This window comes from Pogoniulus pusillus, chromosome 23 (genome assembly GCF_015220805.1).
Source record: "Pogoniulus pusillus isolate bPogPus1 chromosome 23, bPogPus1.pri, whole genome shotgun sequence".
Classification (NCBI taxonomy): Eukaryota; Metazoa; Chordata; class Aves; order Piciformes; family Lybiidae; genus Pogoniulus; species Pogoniulus pusillus.
In genome coordinates this window covers 10305377-10332865 of record NC_087286.1, presented here as the reverse complement: position 1 = coordinate 10332865, position 27489 = coordinate 10305377, and the positions used below count along the sequence as shown (strand labels likewise).

The 27489-nt window shown below is 47.5% G+C and overlaps 1 protein-coding gene across 1 annotated transcript in view; it reads left to right on the top strand.

Annotated features, from left to right (window-relative positions):
• MALRD1 (MAM and LDL receptor class A domain containing 1) overlaps positions 1-27489 on the top strand; it is a 209708-nt gene that overhangs the window by 143777 nt on the left and 38442 nt on the right. The window contains exons 31-34 of the mRNA XM_064162534.1: positions 4354-4512; positions 6050-6207; positions 11009-11210; positions 22616-22891. Of these exons, the coding sequence (XP_064018604.1) occupies positions 4354-4512; positions 6050-6207; positions 11009-11210; positions 22616-22891 (795 nt within the window). The remainder of the gene's footprint in view (positions 1-4353; positions 4513-6049; positions 6208-11008; positions 11211-22615; positions 22892-27489) is intronic.

The following is a 27489-nucleotide window of genomic DNA, read 5'->3' as shown; positions in this document are numbered from 1 at the left end:
TGGCTTGCAATATAAATGAGCTCTCAGAAGGAAAGTAAACTCATTTATTAACTTGAAAGCAAGTTGAGCTGTCAGTGTTGAATGAAACAGCCTAGTAAGCAAATCACTGCACAGCTAGCACCGACGTGGCTCTGCTCTAAAAAGTGATTCTTTCAAAAGCAGCTTTGCTTTCAGATTAGTCCTGGCTTTGTGATCAGAGTTGTGTCACTACTGTGTGCTCATTGTTCTTTGCTCTTGCTGCTGCTGCTGTGGCGAGTAGAGCCGTGGCAAGAAAACACTGCCCTGGTGCAGAACAGTTGGGTAAAATGCAGACTGCCTGTGGTTTTGCAGCCACAAAATCAGTCTGCAGATTGTCTCTGCTAAAGCAATTTGAGATGGAAGGGCACAACTCAGTTTTGAGAATCTAGATCAACTTAACAGGCTTGAAAATTCAAACCTGAAATGCAAACCCAGCAAAACAGTGGTGTCTCTCTTCTTATTCCATGACTTTCTTTACTTACAGTCACTGTCCAGACCAGACTTTCAGATTAGGAAGCTTAAAGAGTTTGTATTTACAGTTCAGTAATAGACAGGGTGCATCAACAAAAGTGTGTCCAGCAGGCCTGGTGATGTTCTCCACTCCCTCTACTCTGCTCTGCTGAGACCACACCTGCAATACTATATCTAGTTTTTGGCTCCCCAGTTCAAGAGAGACAAGAGACAGCTATGAGGTTGATGAAAGGACTGGAACGTCTCTGCTGTGAAGAAAGACCAAGAGCCCTGGGGCTGTTTAGTCTGGAGAGGAGAAGGCTGAGAGGGGATCTGATCAGTGCTATCAATATCTGAGGGGTGGATGTCAAGATGCAGGTGCCACACTCTTTGTGGTGGTGCCTGGTAATAGGACAAGAAACAACAGGCATAAGCTGAAAGCCAGTAACTTCACTGTGAAGGTACTGGAGCCCTGCAGCAGGCTGGAGGGTTGGCAGGGAGAAATCTAATGAGATTCAACAAGGGCAAGTGTAGAGTCTTGCACCTGGGAAAGAACAGCATCAGGGATCAGTATATGTTGGGAAATGACCTATTGGAAGGCAGTGAAGAGGAAAAAGATTTGGGGGTCCTAATGGATGAGAGGATGACCATGAGCCAGGATTGTGCTCTGGTGGCCAGGAGGGCATCCTGCAGTGGATTGGAAGGGCTGTGGTTAGTAGGTCAAGAGAGGTTCTCCTGCCCCTCTACTCTGCCCTACTGAGGCCACATCTGGAGTACTGTGTCCAGTTCTGCCCCCTTCAGTTCAAGAGGGATGTAGAACTGCTGGAGAGAGTCCAGTGCAGAGCCACAAAGATGCTGAAGGGAATGGAACAGCTCTGTTACGAGGAGAGCCTGAGGGAGCTGGGGCTGTGCTGCTTGGAGAGGAGGAGATTGAGAGGTGACCTCATCAGTGTTGATGAAGATGTAAAGGTGAGTGCCAGGAGGCTGGAGCCAGGCTCTGCTGGGTGATGCCCAATGCCAGCACAGGGGACAATGGTGGAAGCTGAGGCATAGGAAGTTTCATTTAAACATAAAGAAGATTTTTTTTTCCCTGTGAGGGTGGCAAAACACTGGAACAGGCTGCCCAGGGTAGGTGTGGAGTCTCCCTCTGTGGAGGTATTCAAGACCTGCCTGGATGCATTCCTGTGTGATCAGGTGTAGGATATCCTCTTTGGCAGTGGGGTTGGACTGGATGTGCTTTTGAGGTTTCCCTGACATTCTGTGATTATATGATCTAAATTGTTGATCAAGATGTCAAATCAAACAGGACTGGCCCCAGCACTGGGCCCCGGGGAGCATCACTGCTGACCACACAAGTGGTGATGGCTGCATTTGTCTGCAGTGTTCTCCTTCCCTCTGAGCTCAAGGTCTGAACTTATTTGACATTCTGCTGTGGTTTTAGAGCAGTGTAACTCTAAAGAAGTAAATGGAGCATAATGTCCTCAGCAGCAGGTCTTCTGTGCAGGATTTACAGCAGCACCTGGTGAAATGAATTGGATCCACGTAGGCTGATGGAGTTGTTTTTTTTTCCCTCTTTCTTTGTAACTAAACTCACAGAAATTACTTCCTAATTTGTTTAATCCAGTTGGGCAATCTTGCAAAATGTTTGTTCTGTCTCAGCAACTCACTGCAAGAACTGCGGTGAAGAACAGCACACAAGACAGCAGGGCCAGTTTTTGTGAGTCTCAGCCAGTTAATAGACCCAGATTTGATTAACACCAAACTACAGTCTTGGTGAACCAACTGGAGGAGTCTTTGAGTGATGAAATAAAAGCAGCTTTTCCAGGCAAGTGGAACAATCCTCTTATGGTGGTTTCTAAAATGGCTTCATTAATCCAGAAAACAAAAGGAGACAGCAAGGTGCAGAGGTGTCACAGAGTCATAGAATGGTCTGGGTTGGAAGGGACCTCCATAGGTCATGCAGTCCAACCCCTCTGCAGTCACTGGGAACATCCTCAACTAGATCAGGTTGTCCAGAGCCCTGTCCAGCCTTACCTGGAATAACTCCAGGGCTGGGGCCTCAGCTACCTCCCTGAGCAACCTGTTGCAGTGTTCCAGCATCCTCACAGTAAAGAATACTTCTACATCAAGAAACACTCTCTGAATCCTACAATTCATCTGAGGTTCTAAATCAGTCAGTCAGGCCTGTTTCTAAAATGCAGCAGAACTGTGATGTTTGATACTGAGTCCAGCATCAGTAGGTTTGCAGATGACACCAAGCTAGGAGCAGGTGTTGATCTGTTGGAGGGTAGAAGAGCCCTGCAGAGGGACCTGGCCAGGCTGGATGGGTGAGCAGAGGCCAATGGGATGAGATTTAACAATGCCAAGTGCAGGGGTTTGCACTTTGGCCAAAACAACCCCATGCAGTGCTACAGGCTGGGGACAGAGTGGCTGGAGAGCAGCCAGGCAAAGAGGAATCTTGGGATACTGGTGGATAGTAGCTGAACATGTGCCAGCAGTGTGCCCAGGTGGCTAAGAGAGCCAATGGCATCCTGGCCTGCATCAGGAACAGTGTGGCCAATAGGACCAGGGAGGTTATTCTTCCTTTGTGCTCAGCACTGATCAGGCCACACCATGAGTCCTGGGTCCAGTTCTGGGCCCCTCCAGTTTAATAAAGATGTTGAGGTGCTGAAACATATCCAGAGGAGAGGCTGAGGGAGCTGGGGGTGTGCAGCCTGCAGAAGAGGAGGCTCAGGGCAGACCTCATTGCTGTCTACAACTACCTGAAGGGAGGCTGTAGCCAGGTGGGGTTGGTCTCTTCTGCCAGGCAAGCAGGGACAGAACAAGAGGACACAGCCTCAAGCTGTGCTGAGAGAGGTATAGGCTTGATATGAGGAGGAAGTTCTTCAGAGCAAGAGTGATTGGCATTGGAATGGGCTGCCTGGGGAGGTAGTGGAGTCACAGTCCCTGGAGGTCTTCAAGAAAAGCCTGGCTGGGGCACTTAGTGCCATGGTCTAGTTGCTTGGCTAGGGCTGGGTGATAGGTTGGACTGGATGATCTTGGAGGTCTCTTCCAACCTGGTTGGTTCTATGGTTCTATAATTCTATGAACTTTTGTATGTATTTTGCTTTTGATTAATTACTTTTCCCAAGTCACCAGAAACAGCAGGTCATGAAATGGAGAACTTAGCAAAGCTCACCTGAATCCAGTCAGTGCCATAACCAGTAGGACTCTTCTCATGTCATAAAACTGCTTTTCTGTCTAACACTCACAAGGGTGAGCCCACACATGCTCATGAAAAACACCACTGTGGAAGTGGAGCCCTGTGTTGACAGCTAAGTGTCTGCAATTGATCTGTCCATTCACCTTAAAAATAACTAAAACTGGTGGAGACACAGAATTATAGAATCATTTTGGCTCTTTAAGCTCATCCTGTCCAACTATTCTCTAATTCTACCAAGGCTGGGGCTAAACCATGTCCCTCCCCACCACAGCTCTGCCTCTTGGAAACACCTCCAGGCATGGGCATTCAACCACCTCTGTGGGCAGCCTATGCCAGTGCTTGAGAACCCTTTCAAGGAAGAATTTCCTTCTGATCTCCAACCTAAACCCTCCTGGGGGCAATTTGAGGCCATTTTCTCTCATCCTATCACTTGTAACTAAAGAGAAGAGACTTACAAGGCATCATTTTTGACTTCAAGACTTCCATGGGCATATATCTGTAGTAAAGTTTCAGGCTGTTTATAGCTGCTAGGGCAGAGAAGGGTGAATTGTTTCCTTCCTCACTGAATGCCACATATGTCAGAAGAAGGAACACAGGGATTAGCCAACGGGAATCCTTTCCATTCCCATTGCCTTGTACACAGAAGACCTGGGATGATAGTTCTCTCCTTACTCTGTTTTCAGGTTATTACACAAGCATTCCTGGAAGCTGCAACTTTGAAACACAAGATGAAGAGTGGACCTCTGCATGTGGGTTAACACAAGACTCTACTGACGACTTTGACTGGACTCTCAGCAGTGCTGCTACAGGCCGAGTGGCTCCCGATACTGACCACACACCAGGTATGGGCAAGTGGCCTACATTGCTGTTGGGAAAGGGAGATACTCACTGGATTAAAAAGAATGTCTACATAGATTAGTGTCCAGATGACAGGAAGTCTCAGAGCCATCAGCTGAGCTGGGCAGCCTGGTCCAGCTGGAGGTGTCCCTGCTCACTGCAGGACACAATGACCCTGGAGGGTCCCTTCCAACCGATGCAGTCTGTGAATCCTTGAGGACACATCGTGGTGAGCCGGCAGCGCAGTTCACAAAGCAGTTCTAACAAGCATCTAGAACACTGGGGTTTGGACTAGAACCACAGGTTCATAGAATGCTTTGGGTTGGAAAAGACCCTAGAGATATGGGCAGGGACACCTCCCAGTAGCCCAGGCTGCTCGAGGACTCATCCAACCTGACCTTGAATGCCTCCAGGGAGGGGACATCCACAACGTCCCTGAGGAACCTGGTCCACTGTCTCAACCACTCTCATACTGAAGAGCTTCTTCTTAAGATCCAGTCTAAATTTACCCTCTCCCAGCTTCAATCCATTTCCTCTTGTCCCACTGCTACAAGCCCTTGTGACAAATCCCTCTCCACCTCTTCTGTAGCCCCTTTCAAAAACTGGAAGGCTTCTCCAAGGTCTCCCTGAAGCCTTCTCTTCTCTAAACTGAACAACCCCAACTCTTCCAGACTGTCCTTATAGGAGAAGTTCTTCAGCCTTCTGATCATCCCTGGGGCTTCCTCTATACCCTCTCCATCAGGTCCATGTCTTGGGGCCCCATAACTGGACACAGCCCTGCAGGTGAGGTGTCAGCAGAGCAAGCAGCAGGATCCCCTCTCTCCATCTCTGGCTATGCTGATTTGGCTGCAGCCCAGGCTGCCATCAGCCTTCTGTGCTGCCAGCATCCATTGCTGGCTCCTGTGCAGCTTCTCACCCCCCCAGCACCCCCAAGTCCTTCTCCACAGGGCTGATAATTACACTGCATTGTGGCTTCAGTTCAGTAGCAGCTGAAGAACAGGAAATGTCACTATCTTGGCCAACTAACAAGTCTCATGGCTCAGATGTGTTCCATACTGCATGACAGGGAATTTGCCTGGGTAAGAGCTATCAGCAAAGGTGCTCCTGACTCCTCCAATACCAACCTTCATCCTGCTCCTTGGAGTCTGCAAGTGTTTGTGCTTGCAACGTGTTTTAAATCTATTATTCAAATACAAGTCAAGTATTTCCACAAGGGAAAAGACAAAAAAGTAAGAAAAGAAAACAGAGCAAGCTCTGAGGAGGGATATCTTAGTATTAAATATATACATAATAAAACATACTAATATTAAAATAGACTAATACTAGAATATATTTGAAATATTAATGTATGAGCTCAGAAATCTCAGAAAAATGAAGGTATTTACATGGGAGATTTCCATAGGGAGATCTCTGCTAAACCAAGGCAGGGTGTGTGCATGTGTGTGATAGAAGGCATCAGCAGTTGTGTGTGTCGAAATGTTTGCACTCTGAAAGATAAAGTGCTAGTGAAAAGCTATCAATGGTTTTTATCTTTGCCTTAAGGTAAAGGACAGCATTTTCTGTATGTGAACTCCTCCAGCCAGAGGGAAGGAAACAGAGCAAGGATAATTACCACCAACCTCTTCCCAGCCAGCCTTGGGATCTGTCGGGTTCGGTTCTGGTTCTGGATGTTTGCTTCTAGGGAAACTGGAGTCTTAAAGGTAAGAGACAAAGCACTTCTGCTGCAGTGTGACTCAGGAGTATTTGCTTTAGTCGTATCTGCATTTCCAGAATGAGCAAAATCTCAGAGCTTACAGGAGCATCATCATGACCTCTCTGCAGTTACACCTCTATGTAAAGGTGTAGTGGTTCTGGGAGTTACCTGCCTCACACACAATGAATTCACCCAGACTGGACTTAGCTGGCTGGAAGCTTTATATTCACAGCTTATCACAATATACAATTTACAACATATTACAGATAGTTACAGCTATATGCAGTAGTATGCAAGTTAAAAGTAAAACAGAAACACAGTACTCCTCCCAGCAATCAGAGTGCCTAGGAGGAGCTCCCAACCACCCTTCTACCTTCTTTCCACCCTCCTCCCTTATCCCAGAGTTTGCCTTGCATGTAAGGTGAGTTGGAGGAATCAGCAAGGGGAGTTAGAAGGAAATGATTAGTTGGGTTATGTGCAGGGTTGGGCAGAAGCAGTTAATGTGGCAGAAGCCAGGGGGAGAGACCAACTGCCTTATCTATGTTTGTGTCCTTGTTTTTATATGTCTAAGCAAACCTGTGAGTGGAATAGACATCATATTGTTTTCACAGCCAATAACCTAATTTCTCTCATTAAAATGCTCCAGTTAGCTTCAAACCAGCACAAAAGGTTTTGCCAGCAAGATGCAGTGGCAATTCTGTTTAAATTTTATTCCCACATCTTTCACTTTCCTTTGGCTACATACGTAGAATCAACACTGTGTGCATCACTAATGTGCTTATCCCTACTGGGCTCTTCTCTGCACCACTCACTCTTTAACAGAAAGCAGAGGCAGTTCCCAGGCTTCAGAACAAATGCAAGATGTGGGTTAAGAGAGAGGAAAAAAAAAGATCTTATTAATGTCACCATGTATGGAGGGGGTTTGATTAAAATGATAGAATCAGAGATTCACTTTGGTTGGAAAAGCCCTTTAAGACCATGGAGCCCAACCATTCTCAAACTTGACAAAAGCTGGGCTAAGCCATGTCCCTCAGCACCACATCTCTGTCTCTTGGAGACACCTCCAGGGGTGAAGATTCAACCACCTCCCCTGGCAGCCTGTGCCAGTGGTTGAGAACCTTTTCAGGTAAGAAGTTTCTTCTGTTCTCCAACCTAAACCTCCCCTGGGGCAACTCGAGGCCATTTTCTCTCATTCTATCACCTGACACTAGGGAGAAGAGACCAAGTCCCACCTCACTACAACCCTTCAGCATCCCTGAAAGTGCTCAAGAAGCATGTGGACATGGCACTAAGGGACAGAGTTTAATGGCCAGGGTGGTCTTAGCTTGAAGATTGGACTCAGTGATCTTAAAGGTCTTTTCCAACTCAAACCACTCTATGGTTTTATGATTCTATACTTATTCACTAGAGTCAGTGGGAAGTCTCCTCAGCTGACACAAATCCCTGGTGAAGTGAAAACCCAGAATATTTTCCACACGATTTCCCTGCTTCCTTGCCTGCTGGTCAAAGACTTTACCTTGGGAATGATGGAAGAATTCACCTATCCTGCACCCTTTAGATCTGCTTTGGCTTCTTGGTCATTAGTCAGCTCAGCCAGAACCTGTGTTGCTAGAGTCAGGCAAGCTCAGAAAGATAACACATTGTCTTGACAGCCAGCATAAGGGCACAGGACAGCCTGGAGTCCTAACTGCTAGGAAGAAAACAGCAGTTCACATTTTGTGACCTTCAAAGGCACGTGCACTTCCCCCATCCCCCCCAGAAGCTGGGAGAGAGAGTTCCAAAGGTTTCTAACAGGCAGGACATGTTGTGGAGAATCAGAACTGAGTCATGATTTTAAGGCAGGGAAATAGGATTTGCTAAAGAGGCCTGTTCACATATGGACTACAAATGAACCAGCTGGCAAGGGCACCTTGGAGAAAGATCAAGAAGCAAGTATGAAAGCTTCCCTCCTGCATTCATCTCATGCAGATTACCACACTAAATTCTTCTCCAAACCACCGTGAAGTGTGCGTTGGGTGTCTTCACTCCTGAGCTTTGCAATCTGCAGTGAAGAAAGTGGTAGCTCTGTTTCTGCTGCTTCCTAGCCTTTGTGATTCTGACTGTCAGCACAGAATGAGGAACAGACAGATGCAGCAAGTGTAGGGCAGTATGAGCTTGATGCTCTTAAATGCTGGCCCACAGCTAGCTCAGTTTTAGCTGGAGCAGAAGCTTCCCCTACTGAGAGCCACGGAGGTGTGCTCTGGGACTTTGCTACAGGCTCTTTTTTTCACCACATGCCATCGCAGAGGGGCATTCATCTTGCTGGTTCTTTTGGTTTTCACGTGTTAAATTGTCTCCACCAGCAGGCTGCTTTGTACAAAGCATCACAGGATGCTGTGCAGGGAGGTGGTGTAGTCTCTGGAGGCACTAAACACCACGGAGCTGAGCTCTCCAGGGAGCTCATATCCAGGAGAATTTGTTCCACTTTTCATGTGCCTTTCAGGCCAGCAAAAATCTTGTATACACTAAGCATACCTTCTGGCTCAGAAGGTGGCATCTTAGTGGCATGGGTAACCTCAGCAAAGAACACACTTACACCTTGGCATTTTTACTTCACTCTCTCTAGGCACAACCTCCAAGAGATCTGTATCCCTGGCTAAAGGAACAGACTCCTTGGGCTTCAGAGGATTCTCAGCTGGGTTGCAATCTCATTGCTCATGTATTTTTAGAAGCCTTTTAGAAGTTCCAGTTACATTTTTTTGGAGGCACAGGAGAACACAGAGGCTTTACTGGCATGGTTATAGATAGAAAATGACTTGGAGAAGTGAGATAGAAATATTCAGCAGTGCTTTGGCTGAAGGCCGGATTGAAGGATTTCCTCAGTGTACATGGGAAATGGAGCAAAGCTGGGAGCTCCCCTGAGACTTCATGTGTACAATAAGTGCTACCAGTTCCCACAGGTTACCTGTGTGCTTGTTAAGAGAAAGCACAGACACACACCACACAAACCACACACCAGGTTGAGACTTCAGTCAAACCTAACTGAGAAGGCAGCCACACGAATTAACACAGCCCAGGAACCGATCCACAGTCATCTCCTGTCTGTATGCTCTGCTAAAGAGGAGCTAAACATCAAAGCAAAGAAAGACAAGGCATAAAAAGTTGCCTTGCATCTCTAAGAACAGAAGCTGAGCTCATTAAAAGATTGGACTTTAGACCAAATTTGACTCAGAATCACAGAATTATTTTGGTTGGAAAAGATCTCTAAGGTCATTGAGTCCAATTATAAACCCAACACCACCATGGCCACTGAATCATGTCCCAGAGTGCCACAGGTTCCTTGAACACCTCCAGGGTTGGACACTTCACCACCTCCCTGGGCAGCCTGTTCCAACCCCTGACCACTCTTGCAGCAAAGAAATGTTTTCCTGATCTCTTAACCCTCCCCTGGTGCAACTTGAGGCTGTTTCCTCTCACCATAACACTTGCTGCTACAGAGCAACCTCCACCTCTTTTCAACCTCCTTTCAGGGAGTGGTGGAGAGCAACAAATATCAGAATCACAGAACTGACCTCAAGGATCATCTAGTTCCAACCTCCCTGCCATGATCAGGGGCACCTTCTACTATCAGGTCTCCCCTCATCTTCCCCTTCTCCAGACTAAAGTCCCACAGTTCTCTCATCCACTGCTCACAAGACCTGTCCTCCAGACCCTTCACCAGCTTCATTACCAAGAATTACTTCTGCAGCTATGAGATTTTTACAGTGGCTTGAAAATGATATTGTAGGTCATAGAAACATTTTGGTTGAGAAAGCCATTCTTTAACTCTGCCACAGCTGGGACTAAGCCACATCCCTCAGCACCACATCACATCTCTGAGTTTTTTAAAGAGTAAGTGATAGGATGAGAAGAAATGGCCTCAAGTTGCACCAGGGGAGATTTAAGTGGCATGTAAGAAGAATCATCTTCCCTGAAAGGCCATGAAGATGCTCAGAGGGCTGGAGCAGCTCTGCTATGAGGACTGGCTATGAGAGTTGAGGCTCTGCAGCCTGGAGAAGAGAAGGCTTCCAGGAGACCTTGGAGTGGCCTTCCAGTATCTGAAGGGGGCTACACGAGGGCTGGGGAAGGACTATTTAGAAGGTCTTGTAGTAACAGGATGAGGAGTAATGGGTTTAACTGACAGAGGGGAGATTTAAACTGGATGTTAGGAAGAAGTTCTTTACAGTGAGGGTGGTGAGACACTGGCACAGGTTGCTCAGGGAGGTTGTGGCTGCTCCCTCCCTGGAGGTGTTCAAGGCCAGGTTGGCTAAGGCCTGTTCTAGTGGGAGGTGTCTCTGTCTATGGCAGACAGTTGGAACTGGCTGAGCTTTGGGGTTCCTTCCAATTGGAAGCATTCTGTGATTCTATGAAAGGCTTTTCAAACATTGGAATGGTCTGCCCAGGGCAGTGCTGGAGTCTCCATCCCTGGAAGTGTTCGAGCAGCCTGTGAAGTTGGTGCTTAGGAACATGGTTTAGTGTTGAGGCCTGCAGTGCTGGGTGGAAGGTTGGACTGGATGAGCTTGAGGGTTCTGTGGAACATTCTCCCTAGGGAGGTGTTGAAAAGAGGCTGAGATGTGGTGCTGAGGGATGTAGTCCAATACTAGACTTGGCAGGAGATAGTGGTTGAACTCTGTGACCTTGGAGGTGTTTTCCATCCCAAACCATACTATGATCCCTTTGATTCTAAGGGAGCTGCACTACCAGCCTTGAGCTGTGCTGCTCTATTCAGCTGCACTCCTCTGTTGCTTACTGCTGGCTCACTTCCATCCCTTGGGTTTCCTTACCAACAGGTGTACACCTCTGAAGAGCATGGGATGGATATTCTTATGTGGTCTTCTAGCAGAAACGAAGAAAACAAATGGATGTATGCAAATGTAGTCCTCTCCAGCAACAGCCCTTTCAAAGTGGCCTTTGAGGCTGAAGTGGGGTGCAGTGAGCCCGTGGAATTTGCTCTTGATGATGTATCTTTCACCCCAGAGTGCACTGAGGGAGGTATGCTGCCATGCAAACACACACCATGCCTGGTGCCTTCGCGGGGGGCAGAGGGGAATTGTGGCACTTTGTGTTTCAATCTATAGCACACTTCTAAAAGCTGGGTTATTATCTTTTGTCCCCTTCTGGAATCGTTGCAGTGCTGCTATGCTTTTTCTTGGCAGGGCACAATCGTAGAAAGTAGTCTGGTTTTCAGGTGCTGGAAAAAACCCATCCAACCTGTAAAGGAAAGAAGGCTCCTGGTGCCTCCTGGTGCGTTTTTAACTAGTGCTTTTGCCCCAAAGGGAATGGAGCCATTTGATTCCTATCACAGAATCAGATAGTGGTAGGATTGGGAGGGACCTCAAAAGATTATCCACTCCAACCCCTCTGCCAGAGCAGGATCATCCAGGGCAAGTCACACAGGAATGCAGACAGGTGAGTTTGGAAAGTCACCAGAGAAGGAGATTTCACAACCTCTCTGGGAGCCTGCTCCAAGACTCCAGCACCTTGAAAGGGTAAAAGTTTCCCCTCTTGTTCCCATGGCACCTCCTCTGCTCCAGCTTGCCCCTAGTGCCCCTTGTGCTGCCCTTGGCCACCCCTGAACAGAGCCTGGATGCATCTTCTTTACCCTGTCCTGCACATCTTCAGCACAGCAATGAGGGCAGCCCTCAGGCTCCTCTGCTGCCAGCTCCCAGCCCCAGCTCCCTCAGCCTGGCCTCACAGGAGATGTTCCACTGTCTGCAGCAGCTTGGGGGCTCTGGACTGGACTCTCTCAAGCATTTCCCTGAGGTCCTTCGTGGACTGAGGAGCCCATACCTGAACACAGTATTCCAGATGTGGCCTCACCCGGGCAGAGTAAAAGGGAAGGAGAACCTCTCTGACTTACTAACCACAGCGCTTCTAATACTTGCCAAGATGCCATTGGCCTTCTTGGTCTGAAGGCCACATTGCTGGCTCATGGGCATCCTTCTGCAAGCTAAGTGCAGTATTTGAACAAAGATTTTTCTTTCCATGGATTGTGGAAGAGGTTTGTGTTGTAATTAGCAGTTGAACACATGAATAATTCTAGCAGCTCAGAATATTGCTGTCTCTGAGGGGATGCTGGTGTTGTTATGAATCATACCTGAGAGTGATCTGTTATTACTCTGCTGTGCTGCTTTTCTCCTGTATGTGAATAGGCCTTAGTTTGGCATGGAAGAGTTTTATGAGTACCTAATTGGCTTGCAGTTGTTTAGAAATGAAATTATTTATTCCTTCATCTTTGCTGTCTTCATAAAACAACTCAGCAGCAGAGCAAATTCACCTTGCTGCCAGGCTGTCTGAGAAATTATAATCTCACTGCTGCTACACAAGCCCAGTGTAGCTGTGTAAAAAAAGCCATGTTTATTCAGTGGGAAAGGCAGTGGCTGACCCTGCAAACTAAATGCAGCACGTGAGGCAATATCAGAAGCCAGAAGTAAGGCTATGTGGAAATACAGATCCCTGTATTTGCCTTCTGTGGAGGCAAAAAGGGGGAGAAAACCCATGAAGGAGAAGACCACAGAAAGAGAAAACATTTTGTTCCTCACAGAATTATTGAGGCTGGAATAGACTTCTGAGATCACCAAGTCCAGCCTGTGACCTAACACCACCAGACTGACCATGGCACAAAGTGCCACATCCAACCTGTCCTAACTCCACCACCTTCCTGGGCAGTCCATGCCAGTGTCTAATTCCCCTTGCCATCAGGAAGTGCTTCCTAACATCCAACCTAACCCCCCCTGGCACAGCTTCAGGCCATGCTCTCTCCTTGTTTCACAAGTTGCTTGGGAGCAGAGCCTGACCCCTACCTGACTACAGCTTCCCTTCAAGTAGTTATAGAGTGTGCTAAGGTCCCCCCTGAGTGTCCTCTAGGCTAAACAACCTCAGCTCCCTGTCCTCATCAGCCTTCCCCTCCATTCCCTTCACAGGATCACAGAATGGTCTGGCTTGGAGGACACCTCCAAGGGTCATCCAGTCCAACCCCCCTGCACTCAGCAGGGACATCCTCAACTACATCAGGTTGCCCACAGGCCTGTCCAGCCTCACCTTCAGTATCTCCAGGGATGGGGCTTCAGCCATCTCCAGGGATGGGGCTTCAGCCACCTCCCTGGGTAACCTGTTGCAGTGTTCCAGCACCCTCCTGGTGCAGAACTTGTTCCTAACATCCAATCTCAATATGCTCTGCTGTAGTTTGAAGCCACTGCTAAGTCTGAAATATAAAATGATCCCTTTGACAGCCATTAGCAGATCTTTTTTTCCCCAGAGATTAGTTCTAGCAGCTACAAATGACAACAGAGCCCTCATCAGCTAGTTCTGTGATGCTCTGGATTAACCATGTGCTGATTAAGGATTAAAGTGAAATAATAGCCTAACACAGGTGGCATTTGCTACATTTCAAGCTGAGCTGAAGTTTTGTGGGACAAACACTCCTTTGGAATGTTCTTCAGTGAGCTGCAGACTGTGTACATAAACAGGCACTTGTTCCACCCTTTTTATGTTAATCACCTTTCTTAGCCACACCTTCATGCAGGCAATTTCCTCCATCACATAGCATCTCAGAAAGAGAAATTTTCCAGTGATGTATTGAGGTGGCTGTAGTTAACTGGAAGCTCTTGGTCTATATTCCAACAATGTGTAGAAATCTACTTCCCCTTTGATAATTTGTTATGAACAAGCATGAACTCAGAGAAAGGAAACCACAATCCTTCCGTGGAAAGTGTATGCTAAGGCAGCCTCCAGTAATCATAACTACAGAAATAAGGTCATTCTGTGGAGCAAAGCTTTCTGACCACTTTATTTTCCTCCTAGCTCTACAAGAATTCAAGCTGTCTCATTTGTGCCACGCTCTGTGCTACAAACAGTGTTTTATATCCTAAGGAAAGGGCCGTGAGGATGATCCAGAGGGCTGGAGCTGCTCTGCTATGAGGACAGGCTGAGAGGGTTGGGGTTGTGCGTTTTGGAGAAGAGAAGGCTCTGAGGAGACCTTATTGTGGCCTTCCAGTAGGGGGGAGAAGAAATCTGGGGGACGCACACACACACACAACTTTTTAGGGTGTCAGCTGGTGATAGGAGTGGGGGATGGATGCAAGCTAGAGGGGGGCAGATTCAGATTGAATGTTAGAAAGAAGTTCTTCCCCATAAGGGTGGTGAGAGACTGGAACAGGTTACCCAGGGAGGTGTTTTTTAAGTTTTTAAGTCCAAGCTGGATGTGGCTCTGAGCAACCTGATCTAGTGGGAGGTGTTCCTGCCCATGGCAGGGTTGGAACTGGAGGATCCTTGAGGTCCCTTCCAACCCTGACAATTCTGTGATTCTATGAAAGCCTTAGGAAAAATGGAATCCTAGTCTTTATTTGTGGGGATCCCCATCTCTGTTGCCCTTCTCTGGACCTGCTGCAGCACCTCAATGTCCTTCTTGACATGAGGAGCCCAAAACTGAACCCGGCACCTAAAGTACAGCCTCATCAGTCGAAGTCCTGCTCTGAATTTTGCTCACCAGGTTTATTCAGCAACCTGGCTCAAATTAAAATGTTTCAGTTGCAGTACAGGTCTTGTATGAAGTTCTCCCTTTCAGAGGAAAGCTTTGCTGCTGCAAACCTTTTCCCTCAGTCTGCATTATTATTTTTCCACCTTGACTTTAATTACTTTGGCTTTCCTGAGGCAGCGTGGTCTAAACAGAAGCAATCACAGCTCAGCAGGTTGGAAGCTCCAAGCAATGCAGCATTACAAGCATCTCCAGCTCAGCCGTGGGCTTCCATTTGCTTTTAACTAGTCAGCCCTCATTAGCCAGGGGAGTTCCTACAGATCCAAGAATAGTCCTGACCATTTCATACAAGTATTTCTGTGGGAAAAGACCTCTAAAATCATGGAGTGCAGCCACTGAACGGCTTCTGTGTTGAATGGATCCATGTGTTATATGGGTTTAGACAAACTAGTCCCTGGCCTGCTGCAGAAGCCACCTCTAGCTGCTGCTGAAGCACTGGGATTGCTGCAGTGCCAACTGTCAGTGGCACGGGATCTAGGTTGGGTCACAATTAACTGCTGAATGAGTTGCACTATTACCACTTCTCAGGATCCCTTCATTTGCTGCTGCAAAAACCCCTTGAGTACTCTGTCAGTTCTGGGCTCCTCAGTTCAAAAGGGACAAGGATGTACTTGAGAGAGTCCAACAGAGGCTACAAGGATGATGAAGGGACTGAAACATCTGTCTGAGGAGAAAAAGCTGAGAGCCCTGGGACTGTTTAATCTGGAGAGGAGAAGGCCAACAGGGGATCTGAGCAATGTCTATCAATACCTGGGGGTCAGGATGAAGGTGCCAGGCTCTGTTTGGTAGTGCCCATGATAGGACGAGGAACAACAGCTACAAACTGGAGCATAGAAGGTTCCAGCTTAACACGAGGAGAAACTTGTTTGGTGTGAGGGTGCTGGAGCCCTGGAGCAGGCTGCCCAGAGAGGTTTTGGAGTCTCCTTCTCTGGAGACTTTTCAAACCTACCTGGATGCGTTCCTGTGTGACCTGCCCTGGGTGATGCTGCTTGGCAGAGGGTTGAACTGGGTGATCTGGGGAGTTCCCTTCTAACCCTTACCAGTGATTCTCTGATTCTCAGCACATAATGCTACCTGCCTGCCAACTGGAAAGAGAGCAAAAGAATATCACCTCTATAATTGTGGCTATCAGATTGGAAATGTCCCAAGCCACTATTGCTTTTAGAGTAATAAAAATGCAGAATTATGAATTGAAACAGAAAGGTAAATATAAAATGGCCAAAATGTCTCATACCTGGCAGAGCACCAAAAGCATCATGGGCAAATGAGCCATATCAGCATGGTGGCCTAGAAACCATCCTCTTGCAGCTGATTTTCTGTTCAACAGCTTAAAAAGTACAGTGGATGTTTGTGTGTTGTTAGTGAAAACCATGAGCCTGCTGCTGCAGAGAGAGTCCTGCTGAAGTTGTTTGTGCGCCCCTGTGTGCAGGCATGAAGCAGGAGTGAGGGAGTTCTGCAGCAGAGCAGAACTCATTTGACAAAGGCTGGGATGAAATCAGTGATCCATCCCTGAAACTCCCGGAGCCTCAATGCAGGAGATACTGGAAGGGTTAAATGCCTGAGTTGCTGCTGTTCTGGTGTTAGATCTTGGGGAAAACACTGCAGAGGAGATAACTTCTGATTCCTTTAAGTTACAGAGCCAGGGGAATGGGTGTTAGGCTGTCTGCTCATGCTTGCAGTGGAGCAGGAATCACTCTCAGGTTCAGAGCTCAGGGAGTTTCTTTCCTCAAGGGCAAGAGATGATTCAGGAGGAGCTGCTGGGGGAAGCTGCAGTAAAAACAAAGGAGGGGAAGAGGAATGTGAGTACTAATAGAGGACTGAGCATTCCAGGGATGCTTGTGAATAGGTTTTGTTTTATTTTTTTTTTTTTTTAAACTTCAGTTAATTATTTTCTCCCTGGAACCACTCGAAATAGGGTTTAGATCTTCATTGCCTGGCAGGGGTAGGGCAGATCGGCATTTTTAAGTAGCAAAAGGGGGAAAGGACCTCTGTGTCCTAGTTGACAGCAGGTTGACTGTGAGCCAGCAATATGCTGTGGTCGCCAGCAGGGCCAATGCCGTTCTGGAGTGTATTAAAAAGCTGTGGCTGGTGGGTGGAGGGAGGTACTCCTGCCCCTCTACTCTGCCATGGTGAGGCCACATCTGGAGTACAGTGTCCAGTTCTGGGCTCCCCAGTTCAAGAGGGACATAGAACTACTTGAGAGAATCCAGTGCAGAGCCACAAAGATGCTGAAGGGGATGGAACAGCTCTGTTATGAGGAGAGCCTGAGAGAGTTGGAGCTGTGCTGCTTGGAGAGGAGGAGACTGAGAGGTGACCTCATTCATATTGATAAAGATGTAAAGGTGAGTGCCAGGAGGCTGGAGCCAGGCTCTGCTGGGTGATGCCCAATGACAGCACAAGGGGCAGTGGTGGAAGTTGAGGCATAGGAAGTTCCATGGAAACATGAGAAGGAATTTTTTCCATGTGAGGGTGACAGAACCCTGGAACAGGCTGTCCAGGGGGGCTGTGGAGTCTCCCTCTCTGGAGATATTCAGGTCCTGCCTGGATGTGTTCCTGTGTGATCTGCTCTAGGTGATCCTGCTCTGGCAGTGGAGTTGGACTGAATGATCTTTTGAGGTCCCTTCCAGCCCCTGACATTCTGTGATTGTGTAACATTGCAATACTAGGCCACAATTCTTTCAAGAGCTTCTTTAGCCTGTACCAGAATCTCCCAGTGTACAGACCTAGCTGAGATGAAGCTACAGTTCTGTGGATTTCACAGGAAAAGAAACTGGGAATAACTTTACCTAAGCTAGCAAGTCTTGGATGAAGTTCTGTAATGTTTAAACAAACAGAAAACTTTGTCCAAATCTTGAAGTTTCTCTTTGCTTTCTTACCCTTGTGCAGAGCACTGAAATCATCTGGCTCAAACTAGGTGCCTTTTAGAAGCCCAAAATCCTTGTCTTTATTAATAATGCATTACAATAGTTTCATTAACAGTGAATTTCCAAACCCCACCTGTTTACAACAAAATAAACCCCAAGCAAGCCTCAAATCACAGAGATGCTTTGCCTTGCTAAGTTTGTTCATACAAATGCAGGTATTTCCTTGGAGGGCTGGAGAGAAATCATTTTGGGAATTAAATAGTTTCATGATACTGTCTTAGAAGGAGCTACATTCTCAGATTCTTCATGGGGTAAAACTTAACCTCTGCCCTCAACAGGACTCACTCACAAGCTCAGTTTTATCTCAGGACTTACGTGGCTCTCAGCATTGTTTTCCTCAGGGCTCATCTCAGTTTGTAACAGATTTGTACCTGTAGAAAATCCCTTTCATTAGAAGCTGGGAAATAAAAGGTTTAGGGTAGTGTTGTGGTCCCACTCTGCCTGTGAAAAATGCACTGATTCCAAGAACTGCCTCTTTTTGCCACTCCCAGCCTGTCCTGTAGTTCAAAAGGGCTCATCCTTTACTTTGACTTCGTTTGTTAGCTTGGGAGACCCAAATAGCAGCCTGCCAGTACCTAAAGGGGTTACAAGCAGGTTGCAGAGAGACTGTCAGCAAAGGCCTATAGGGACAACACAAGAGCAATGACTTCAAACTAGAGCAGAGCAGATTGAGATTGGATGTGAGGAACAAGTTCTGCACCAGGAGGGTGCTGGAACACTGCAACAAGTTGCCCAGGGAGGTGGCTGAGGCCTCACTCCTATGCATGTTCTAGGTGAGGCTGGACAGGGCTATGAGCTACCTGATGTAGTTGAGGATGTCCCTGCTGGGTGCAGAGGGGGTTGGCTCTTTGGAGGTCCCTTCCAACCCAAACCATACTGATTTTGTTGGATCCTAAAGCTTCAAAGCCTCTCCAGTTCTTCATTGCTCCTAACATGTAAGCAAATTCATCCCAGCAGCAGGCAGAGCTACTAATTCCTGGATTGTTCTTAGCACAAATACAGCAAATGAGAAGCAGTTGAGGGAGCTGAGGGTGCTTAGTCTGGTGAAAAGAAGGCTAAGGGGAGACCTCATTGCTCTCTACAACTCCCTGAAAGGAGTTGGAGCCAGATGGGTGTTGGTCTCTTCTCCCTAGGAACAACTGATAGGACCAGAGCAAAAGTCTTCAAGTTTCACCAAGGGAGGTTTAGGTTGGAGATTAGAAGAAACTTCTTCCCTGACAGGGTTCTCAACCACCGACACAGGCTGCCCTGAGAGGTGCTTGAATCCCCATCCCTGGAGGTGTTTCTAAGAGGCAGAGATGTGATGCTGAGAGACATGGTTTAGCCCCAGCCTTGGTGGAATGAGATAATGGTTGGACTGGATCACTTTAAAGCACTTTGCCAACCAAAATAATTCTGTAATTTTATTAATTCTCTCTTTTCCTTGGTCTGTTTACAAGCCTTGAAATTAGCATTTTATTTTCTAGCAAAAGCTTCACTGACACTGATAAAGACTCACAGACAGATCATTAAAGTACTTGAGCAAGGTTATTTCCTTGCAGCCACCTTGGACAGGCTGATTTCATGCCCTGATCCCATGTTTACTGGCATGTAAATAAGGCCTGTCACTTATTTCAGTGTAATTAATGGATGGGGTTGGGCCTGTAATTAATTTATCCTCTTGCCCAATGAAAACCACTGGAGTGGGTTATTTTTGGTATCTTTCAGTTGCAGTTAATAGATCCACTGGTTGCATTAGATTTAGTAGGCAAATCCCTTATGCAAATAGAGCAGACAAGTGGTTAGTTTTCAAGGGTCTGATGCAAGGCTGTTAAAATCAATGAGATACCTTCCAGAGCAAGCTCTGGTGCTGCCTAACAGCCTGCAGGAACTCTGTTTCATGCTTCCTGGTGTCAACTCTAATGCCAATGCCTCCTGCTCTTAACTGGAATTCACTGTTGCAGGTGATGTAGAAATCACATATATAATAACAGACCTGCACCTGGGTTGGGACAATCTCGAGCACAAATATAGGCTGGGTGGAGAAGGACTGAGAGCAGCCTTGAGGAGAAGGCCTTGGGGGTATCAGTTGGTGCCAAAGTGCCCAGGAGCCAGCACTGGTGGCTGGCAGCCCAGAGCCAGCTGTGTGCTGGCTGCAGCCAGAGCAGGGCGAGCAGCAGCACAGGGAGGAGATTCTGCCCCTCTGCTCTACTCTGACCTCACCTGCAGCACTGCCTCCAGCTCTGGGGCTCCCAGCACAAGGAGAGCCTGGAGATGGTGCAAGGGAGGACACAAAGATGATCAGAGGGCTGGAAAACCTCCCCTATGGGGATAGGCTGAGAGAGTTGTGGATGTTCAGCCTGAAGAAGAGAAGGTTTTGGGGTGACCTTAAAGCAGCCTTCCTGTGCCTGAAGTGGGCTGTAAGAAAGCCAGTGAAGGACTTTGTCTAAGGGTTTGTAGTGATAGTATGAGAAGGAATTGATTGAAGCTTGGGAAGGACAGATTTAGACTGGAGATAAGGAAGAAATTCTATCCAGTGAGGGTAGCGAGACACTGCAACAGGTTTCCCGGGGAGGTTGTGGATCGCATAATCACAGAATGTGATCAAAGAATCACATTCTGTGATCTGCAGCCTCCCTGGAGATGTTCAAGGCCAGCTTGGATGACCTGGATTGGTGGGAGGTGTCCCTGTCCATGGCACAGAGCAGCAACTAGACAATCTGGAAGGTCCCTTCCAACCCAAACCATTCTCTGGTTTTCTAAGGCTGGCACCTGAGCAGACCCTTAGCTAAGCCAGCACAACTGAGGGTATTTATGAGGAGCCTCTTGTTAGCTCCAGCTCATTTGTCACTGCAAACCACGTTCTGATGTTACCTTTTCAGTTCAATTCATCCCACTGGCAAGCAAACAAATTGAATATTGCCACTCTTTAGAATGAAATATGTCACCAACAGATACTGCAAAGATAATCTTAATATAAATAATTACAAGAGCCAGCAGCTTTGAATGCAAGTCATTAGTTTGGCATTAATATGTTGCTTGAGATTTCAGTTGGAATTAGTTAGTGATTTTCCAGATTTGCATATTCCTAATTAATGGGGTTGAAATGTTAGCTGTATACAAATGGATGTTTTCTAAATGTTCAAAATGTTTACAAGGCACATTTTGAATTCAGAAAAGCATTTATAGAACCTTAGAACTGTAGAATGGTTTGGGTTGGAAGGGACTTTCAAGATCATTCAGTTCCAACCCCCTGCCGTAGGCAGGGACACCTCCTACCAGAATACCTTGCTCAAGGGCACAGCTGACCTGGCTTTGAGCACTTCCAGACTGGGAGCCTCCACAGCTTCTCTGGGCAACCTGTTCCAGTGCCTCACCACCTTCCTGGGGGAGAATTTCCTCTTGATGTCCAATCTCAATCCAGCTTCTTCCAGTTTGAAGCCATTCTCCCTCCTCCTGTCTCTCCATGCCTTTGGCCAGGTTGGATGAGACTCTAGACAGCCTGTTCAGTGTGAGGTGTCCCTGTCCATGGCATGGGGGTTGGAACTGAATGATCCTTGTGGTCCCTTCCAACCCTGACTGATTCTATGTCCTTCTTGTGTTGACTGTTCCAGAGCTGGACAGAGGAATCCAGGAATCCACAAACTCCTCCCTTGACCTGCTGCTTTTGCTGCGGGCATGCAACCCAAGACATGGTTGCTTTGTGGGCCACAATTGCATGCTGCCAGCTCATGCTGGCCTTGTCATCATCCAGCACCCCCAGGTCCTTCTCCTCACCACTGTTCTCCAGCCACTCTCTGCCCAGCCTGAATTTGTGCTTGGGATTGCCCCAAACCAGGTGTAGAACCTTGCACTTGGCTTTGTTGAACTTCATGAGACTGGTACTGACCCACCTCTCAAACCTGCCAAGGTCCCTCTGTCTGGCAGCCTACTTTATTTGAAAGAAAGTAGATTTAACCTTGCTTTATACAAAGAAAACAGATTTAATCTAGGAGAGCAGTTTTGGCAGGTCACAGCAATGGTGGCACTTTAGAGCATGCCAACCAGGACTCCATTTTTGCTGGTGCATCTGAAATCAGAATGCTGCGAGGTTAAAAGGAAGATGATATTCTTATGGTCTTCGAGATGCTTTTCTGACCTGCTTTTCAAAGCAGTAAATGCTGCTCTGATCTGGGAACAGAGTGGTTAGAAGGCAGCTAGGCAGAGAGCGACCTGGGGGCACAGGTCCACAGATGAACATGAGCGAGCAGTCTACCCAGGTGGCCAGGAAGGCCAATGGCATTCTGGCCTGGATCAGGAACAGTGTGGCCAGTAGGACCAGGGAAGTTCTTCTGGCCCTGTACTCAGGGCACACCTTGAGTGTTGTGTCCAGGTCTGGGCTCCTCAATTCAAGAGAGATGTTGAGATACAGGAAGGTGTCCACAAGAGGGCGACAAAGCTGGTGAGGGGCCTGGAGCACAGCCCTGTGAGGAGAGGCTGAGGGAGCTGGGGGTGTGCAGCCTGCAGAAGAGGAGGCTCAGGGCAGACTTCATTGCTCTCTACAACTACCTGAAGGGAGGCTGTAGCCAGGTGGGGTTGGTCTCTTCTCTCAAGCACCCAGGGACAGAACAAGAGGACACAGCCTCAAGCTGTGCCAGGGCAGGTTCAGGCTGGATGTTAGGAAGAAGTTGTTCACAGCAAGAGTGATTGGCATTGGAATGGGCTGCCTGGGGAGGTGGTGGAGTCACCATCTTTGGAGGTGTTTAAGAGGAGGCTGGGTGAGGCACTTAGTGCCATGGTTTAGTTAATTAGAAGGTGTTAGGTGATAGGTTGGGCTTGAGGATCTCACAGATTTTTTCCAACCTGGTTAATTCTGTCATGCTATGAAAATTACTTTGCTGCTTTCAGGGCTCACTGTGGCTTTTTCTCAATACCCTGAAGACACTGAATATTCCTTTCTTTTCCTTTCTTTCCTGTAGGATTAGCTAATCCACACCCCCCACTCTGCACCAGGGACCAGTTCACCTGTGCCTATGTGCAGCAGTGCTTGCCCCTGGCTGCAAAATGCAATGGGGCTGAGGACTGTATGGATGGCAGTGATGAAATGAACTGTCCCATGGAGATGCCTACCACTGTGCCTCCGGTCTCCTGCAAGCCTACAGAGTTCCTGTGTCCTTCCAAAGGCTGTATCCCATCCCTCCTGAGATGTGATGGTGTGCCTGACTGCCAGCTCCTCGAAGATGAAGTTGGCTGCCGTAAGTTACTTTCATTACTGTAGTTCATGGGGTGCTCACTTCTTTCCTGAGACAGTGATGTGAAGAAGAGCAACATAATGAAGTCTGGGGTAAAATATTCACTATCACCTCATCAACAAAAATCCTACCTGTACCACGATCACCACCACCAAAGCTGGGGAAGGGTCAAACCATGATCACCACCACCAAAGCTGGGGAAGTGTATAGGGTTAACACTCCTGGGGGAGTGACCCTGAACCTGACCCTAGGGGTCTTGGCCCCTCCCCAGGGGTGGGCCACACTCCAGGTGATGGTTAGCCCACTCCCCCCCACTTCCTGTGGTATAAAAGAGACAGGACCTCCCTGTCTCATCCTCTTTTACCTGCGTTCACTCATGACCACACACTGATACTGCATACCAGCACAACACGTGGCAGCCACGAGGCAGAGACACCATCACACTACTCGGGTTGTATCCATCCCTTTTTGTATTTTGCTGTTTTCCCTTCCTTATCCTTTGTAAACTCCCCTACCTCCAATCCCTTCTTTCTAAGTTATTGTTAAACTTTTCCTTTTTAACTTCCAAATCGAGTGAGATTGATTTATTTGGGTGTCCCTACCTTTATCTCTCTCCCTGTCTTTTGGGGAAAGGAGGGGGAAGAGGGGAGGGCACTCTATAAATTCTATAAATTGTCATTGGGTCTATTAAATTTATAAGAGTCTCTGGGAACCTGCATTTGAACCCAAGACAGGAAGGGAACAAATCTGATGAGGAACAGCTGATGAAAGGAAAGTGAAGGGAGACCTCACTGCTCTCTACAACTCCCTGAAAGGAGGCTGCAGTCAGGTGGAGATCAGTCTCTTCTCTGTAGAATCAGGTGATAGGAGAAGAAATAGCCTGGAATTATGCCAGAGGAGGTTTAGGTTGGAGGTTAAGAAATATTTCTTTGTTGCAAGAGTAGTCAGGGATTGTAATGGAGACATAGTAATTAATGCAAGATGGTATTTTTTTCAAAACTAATAGTTTATTAATTTTGGTATTCAGGAGTCTCTCCCCCACCCATCACCCCCCTGACCACTAATCTTAATAATAAGCAGGTTCTTTAGCAAGGGCCATGGAAACATACAGATGATAACTTAGAATCTAGAACGTTTAAGAAATAACTAGCAATAACACAAACTTTAAACTCAACTGAACTGAAAGAGAAGGTTCTTGCAGTCAATTATGCCACTTGCCCATTAGATGGACTCGAGGATCCCCTTTCTGCTTATGGCAGAAGGCAGGTGGTGAGTTAGAAGAGGCTTTATATTTTTACTCACAAAATTATTAATCTCTCAATTCCCTGGGACTGACCATGGCTTCAAACAGTACCCAAACCACTTGCAGTGAGTTCTGTTAGTGTCTTGTTAGCTGCTGAGGCTTCTGATTCTTCCCAGGCTTCACAGGGGTGCTGGGGGAGAAGTAGGCAATCTCTGACCTGGTGTCATGGAAGATACATGTCCTGGATTGCCCAGGCATTATCCCATGGTCCCTTCCCTCTTCTGGCAGGGAGGAAGCGGAGAACAGGGAGAAGACAAAAGACTTGGAGACACCCACTTTGAGGGTCCAAGACTTGCCCAGCCTTGTTCCTGCCAAATAAGGGAAAGCAAGTTCTTAATATGGTCAGGGTTGGCAAAGTGCCATTCTGATTGGTGGATCTGTGTGGCCAAAGCAGCCTTTACATTTGGGCAAAAGAATACATAGGCTCTTGCCACAAGCATGCCTTTGCTTTTACTTTTGCTGTGCCTGCTCTGCCCTGCCGCATTATGCTCTGCTTTGCCTGCGCTGACCTTATCCCAGAGTCTGCCTTAGGTGCAAGCTGAGTTGGGAGGATTGGCAAGGGAAGTTAGAAGCAGGATGATCATAGAATCATAGAATCAACCAGGTTGGAAGAGACCTCCAAGATCATCCAGTCCAACCTATCCCCCAGCCCTATCCAATCAATTAGTCAGCTTACACAGATCCAAGCAGAACAGAAGCCCAGGGAGAAAACACAGACACTGACTCTGACAAATAGAGGCTGTCTTATCTGTGTTTGTGTTCTTGCTTTTATACATCTCAGCAAGCCTATGAGTGAAGTAGACATCACCATTGTTTGCTTTTCACTGCCTCTAATCTATTTTTTCTCATTAAAATACTCCAATTAGCTTCAAACCAGCACTCTCTTTAAGGTCAAGATTCCTCCAGCCTGGTGAGGAGACTTTGGTGCAAACACATATGCAGAAGAGTACAGGGATAATAAAATCTGGTAGAACATTTTAAGTTCTCGTGAGAGTGAATGGAAATTGGAAACAAAAGCAAACTTCTCTTTATATTTGCTAGCATTCCACAGACCTGAGTAAGTGCATGGAGTTAAATGATCCCACAAACCCCTCCTCACTCACAGAAGTAATTTCATGTTTCTGAAAGAATACAAAAAACATTGGCAAGAGTTGACTGGCAAGATGAAAACTGACAAGATCTGCCTCCATTATTATGGTCTAAATTGAAGTGCAATACCTTCAGTGTAGCAGGCTTTTGCAGTCTGTAGGGGCTACTGACTTAAATTATATCCAGGAGTGGAACAAATCTATCCTACAGCAGCCTGCCACCAGCCTGGGAGGCTTAGTGCTGATCACTCTGGGTCTTGAGCCCAGGGCAGGAAAGCATGAGGTTTAGATGTGGCAGTGGGGTACCTTTAATATTCCCAGACTCTTTCTCCCACTCCAAACTCCCAAGCCAACGTGGATATATCTAAGTCTGAAGAAGCCATAAGAGTTCCCTCTGGTTTGCATTAGCCATGGTGAGAGAGCTCAGCTTAAATTACCTAAACAAAAACCTTTAAACAGAATCAGAGACAGAATCTTAGGGGTTGGAAGGGACCTCCCGAGATCATCCAGTCCAACCCCCTCTACTAGAGCAGGGTCACAGAAGAACACGTTGTGCTAGTTTGAAGCTAGCTAGAATGCTTTGGTGAGAAGACCTAGATTACAGGCTGTGAAAGAGAAACAATGGTGATGTCTACTTCCTTCATAGGCTTGCTGAGAGGTATAAGAACAAGAATGTAGATATAGATAAGACATTTGGTCACTGCCTGGGCTTTGAGCTGCATTTTTCTCTCTCTATAACCTAACCTGATTAATCCACTAGCTTCCTAACCCCCCTGGCCAACCCTCCATTCTTCCTTGGGCACATGGCAACATCTGGGGTAAGGTAGAGAGAGGGGTGATACTGTGTGTGTGTGGGGGGGAGAAGGTGAAAGGGTGGCTGGGAGCCCCTCCTGGGGACTCAGGTTCCTGGGAGGGGAGTTGTGTTTCTGTGTTACTTTTTACCTTGTATATTTCTGTCTATAACTGTCTATGCTGTAAATATCTGCTTGTATAGAATCATAGAATATTTGTGCTAGGCTGTAAATATAAGCTTCATTCAATTTCTAGAGCTCGCTGAGCCTAGCCTGGGTGATTTCCAAAGTGTGAGGGGGTGGGGAACACCCGAACACAACAACACACATCCAGGTTGGCTTTGAAAGACTCCAGAGAAGGAGACTCCACAGTCTCTCTGGGCAACCTGCTCCAGGGCTCCAGCACCCTCACATAAAGAAATTTCTCCTCATGCTGAGGTGGAACCTCCAGCTCAGTAATTTAGGGTACACTGGGTGAAATGAAGGGACAATGCCAGGCTGGCCATGGACTGCAGGCCAGCAGCAGTTCTGAGTCAGCTGGCACAGCTGAGCTGGGCTGGGTCATGGCTGTGTCCCAGCTGATCAGCATTACACTCACTATAAAGACAGAGGGGGAGCTCACTCTTGCACTCTTCTGTTTGGGCTGTTCACTGTGCTGCTCTTCCTGCTGCTGCTCCTCCCAAGGACTGCCATCATGTTGTGTGACTGCTGCATCTTTGCTGGGGTGGATATAGCTTTATATAGCATGTATTTTTAGTGGTATTAATTTGGCTGTTTCATTATGACACCAAGCTATGTGGTGTGGCTGGCAGGCTAGAGGGAAGGATCCATCCAAAGGGACCTGGACAGGCTGCAGAGGTGTGCCCAAGCCAACCTCATGAGGCTCAGCAAGACCAAGTGCAAGGTCCTGCACCTGGGTTGGGGCAGTCCCAAGCACTGATATAGACTGGGCAGGGACTGGTTGTGAGCAGCCCTGAGGAGAGGAACACGGGGTGCTGGTGGATAAGAAGTTTAACATGGCCCAGCAGTGTGCTCTTGCATCCCAGAGAGCCAAACAGAGCCTGGGCTGCAGCAAGAGAAATGTGGGCAGCAGGGCCAGGGAGGGGATTCTGCCCCTCTGCTTCACTCTGCTGAAAGCCCACCTGGAGCACTGTGTCCAGTTCTAGAGCCCCTGTGACCAGAAAGATCTGGAGGTGCTAGAACATGTCCAGAGCAAAGCCATCAGGATGATCAGAGGGCTGGAGCTGCTCTGCTGTGAGGACAGGCTGAGAGAGTTGGGGCTGTACAGTTTGGAGAAGAGAAGGTGACCTTCACTCTGAGGTGACCTTATTGTGGCCTTGCAGTGTCTGAAGGGAGCTACAAGAAAGCTGTGGAGGGACTTTTTAGGATGTCAGGCAGTGATAGGACTGGGGGAAAAGG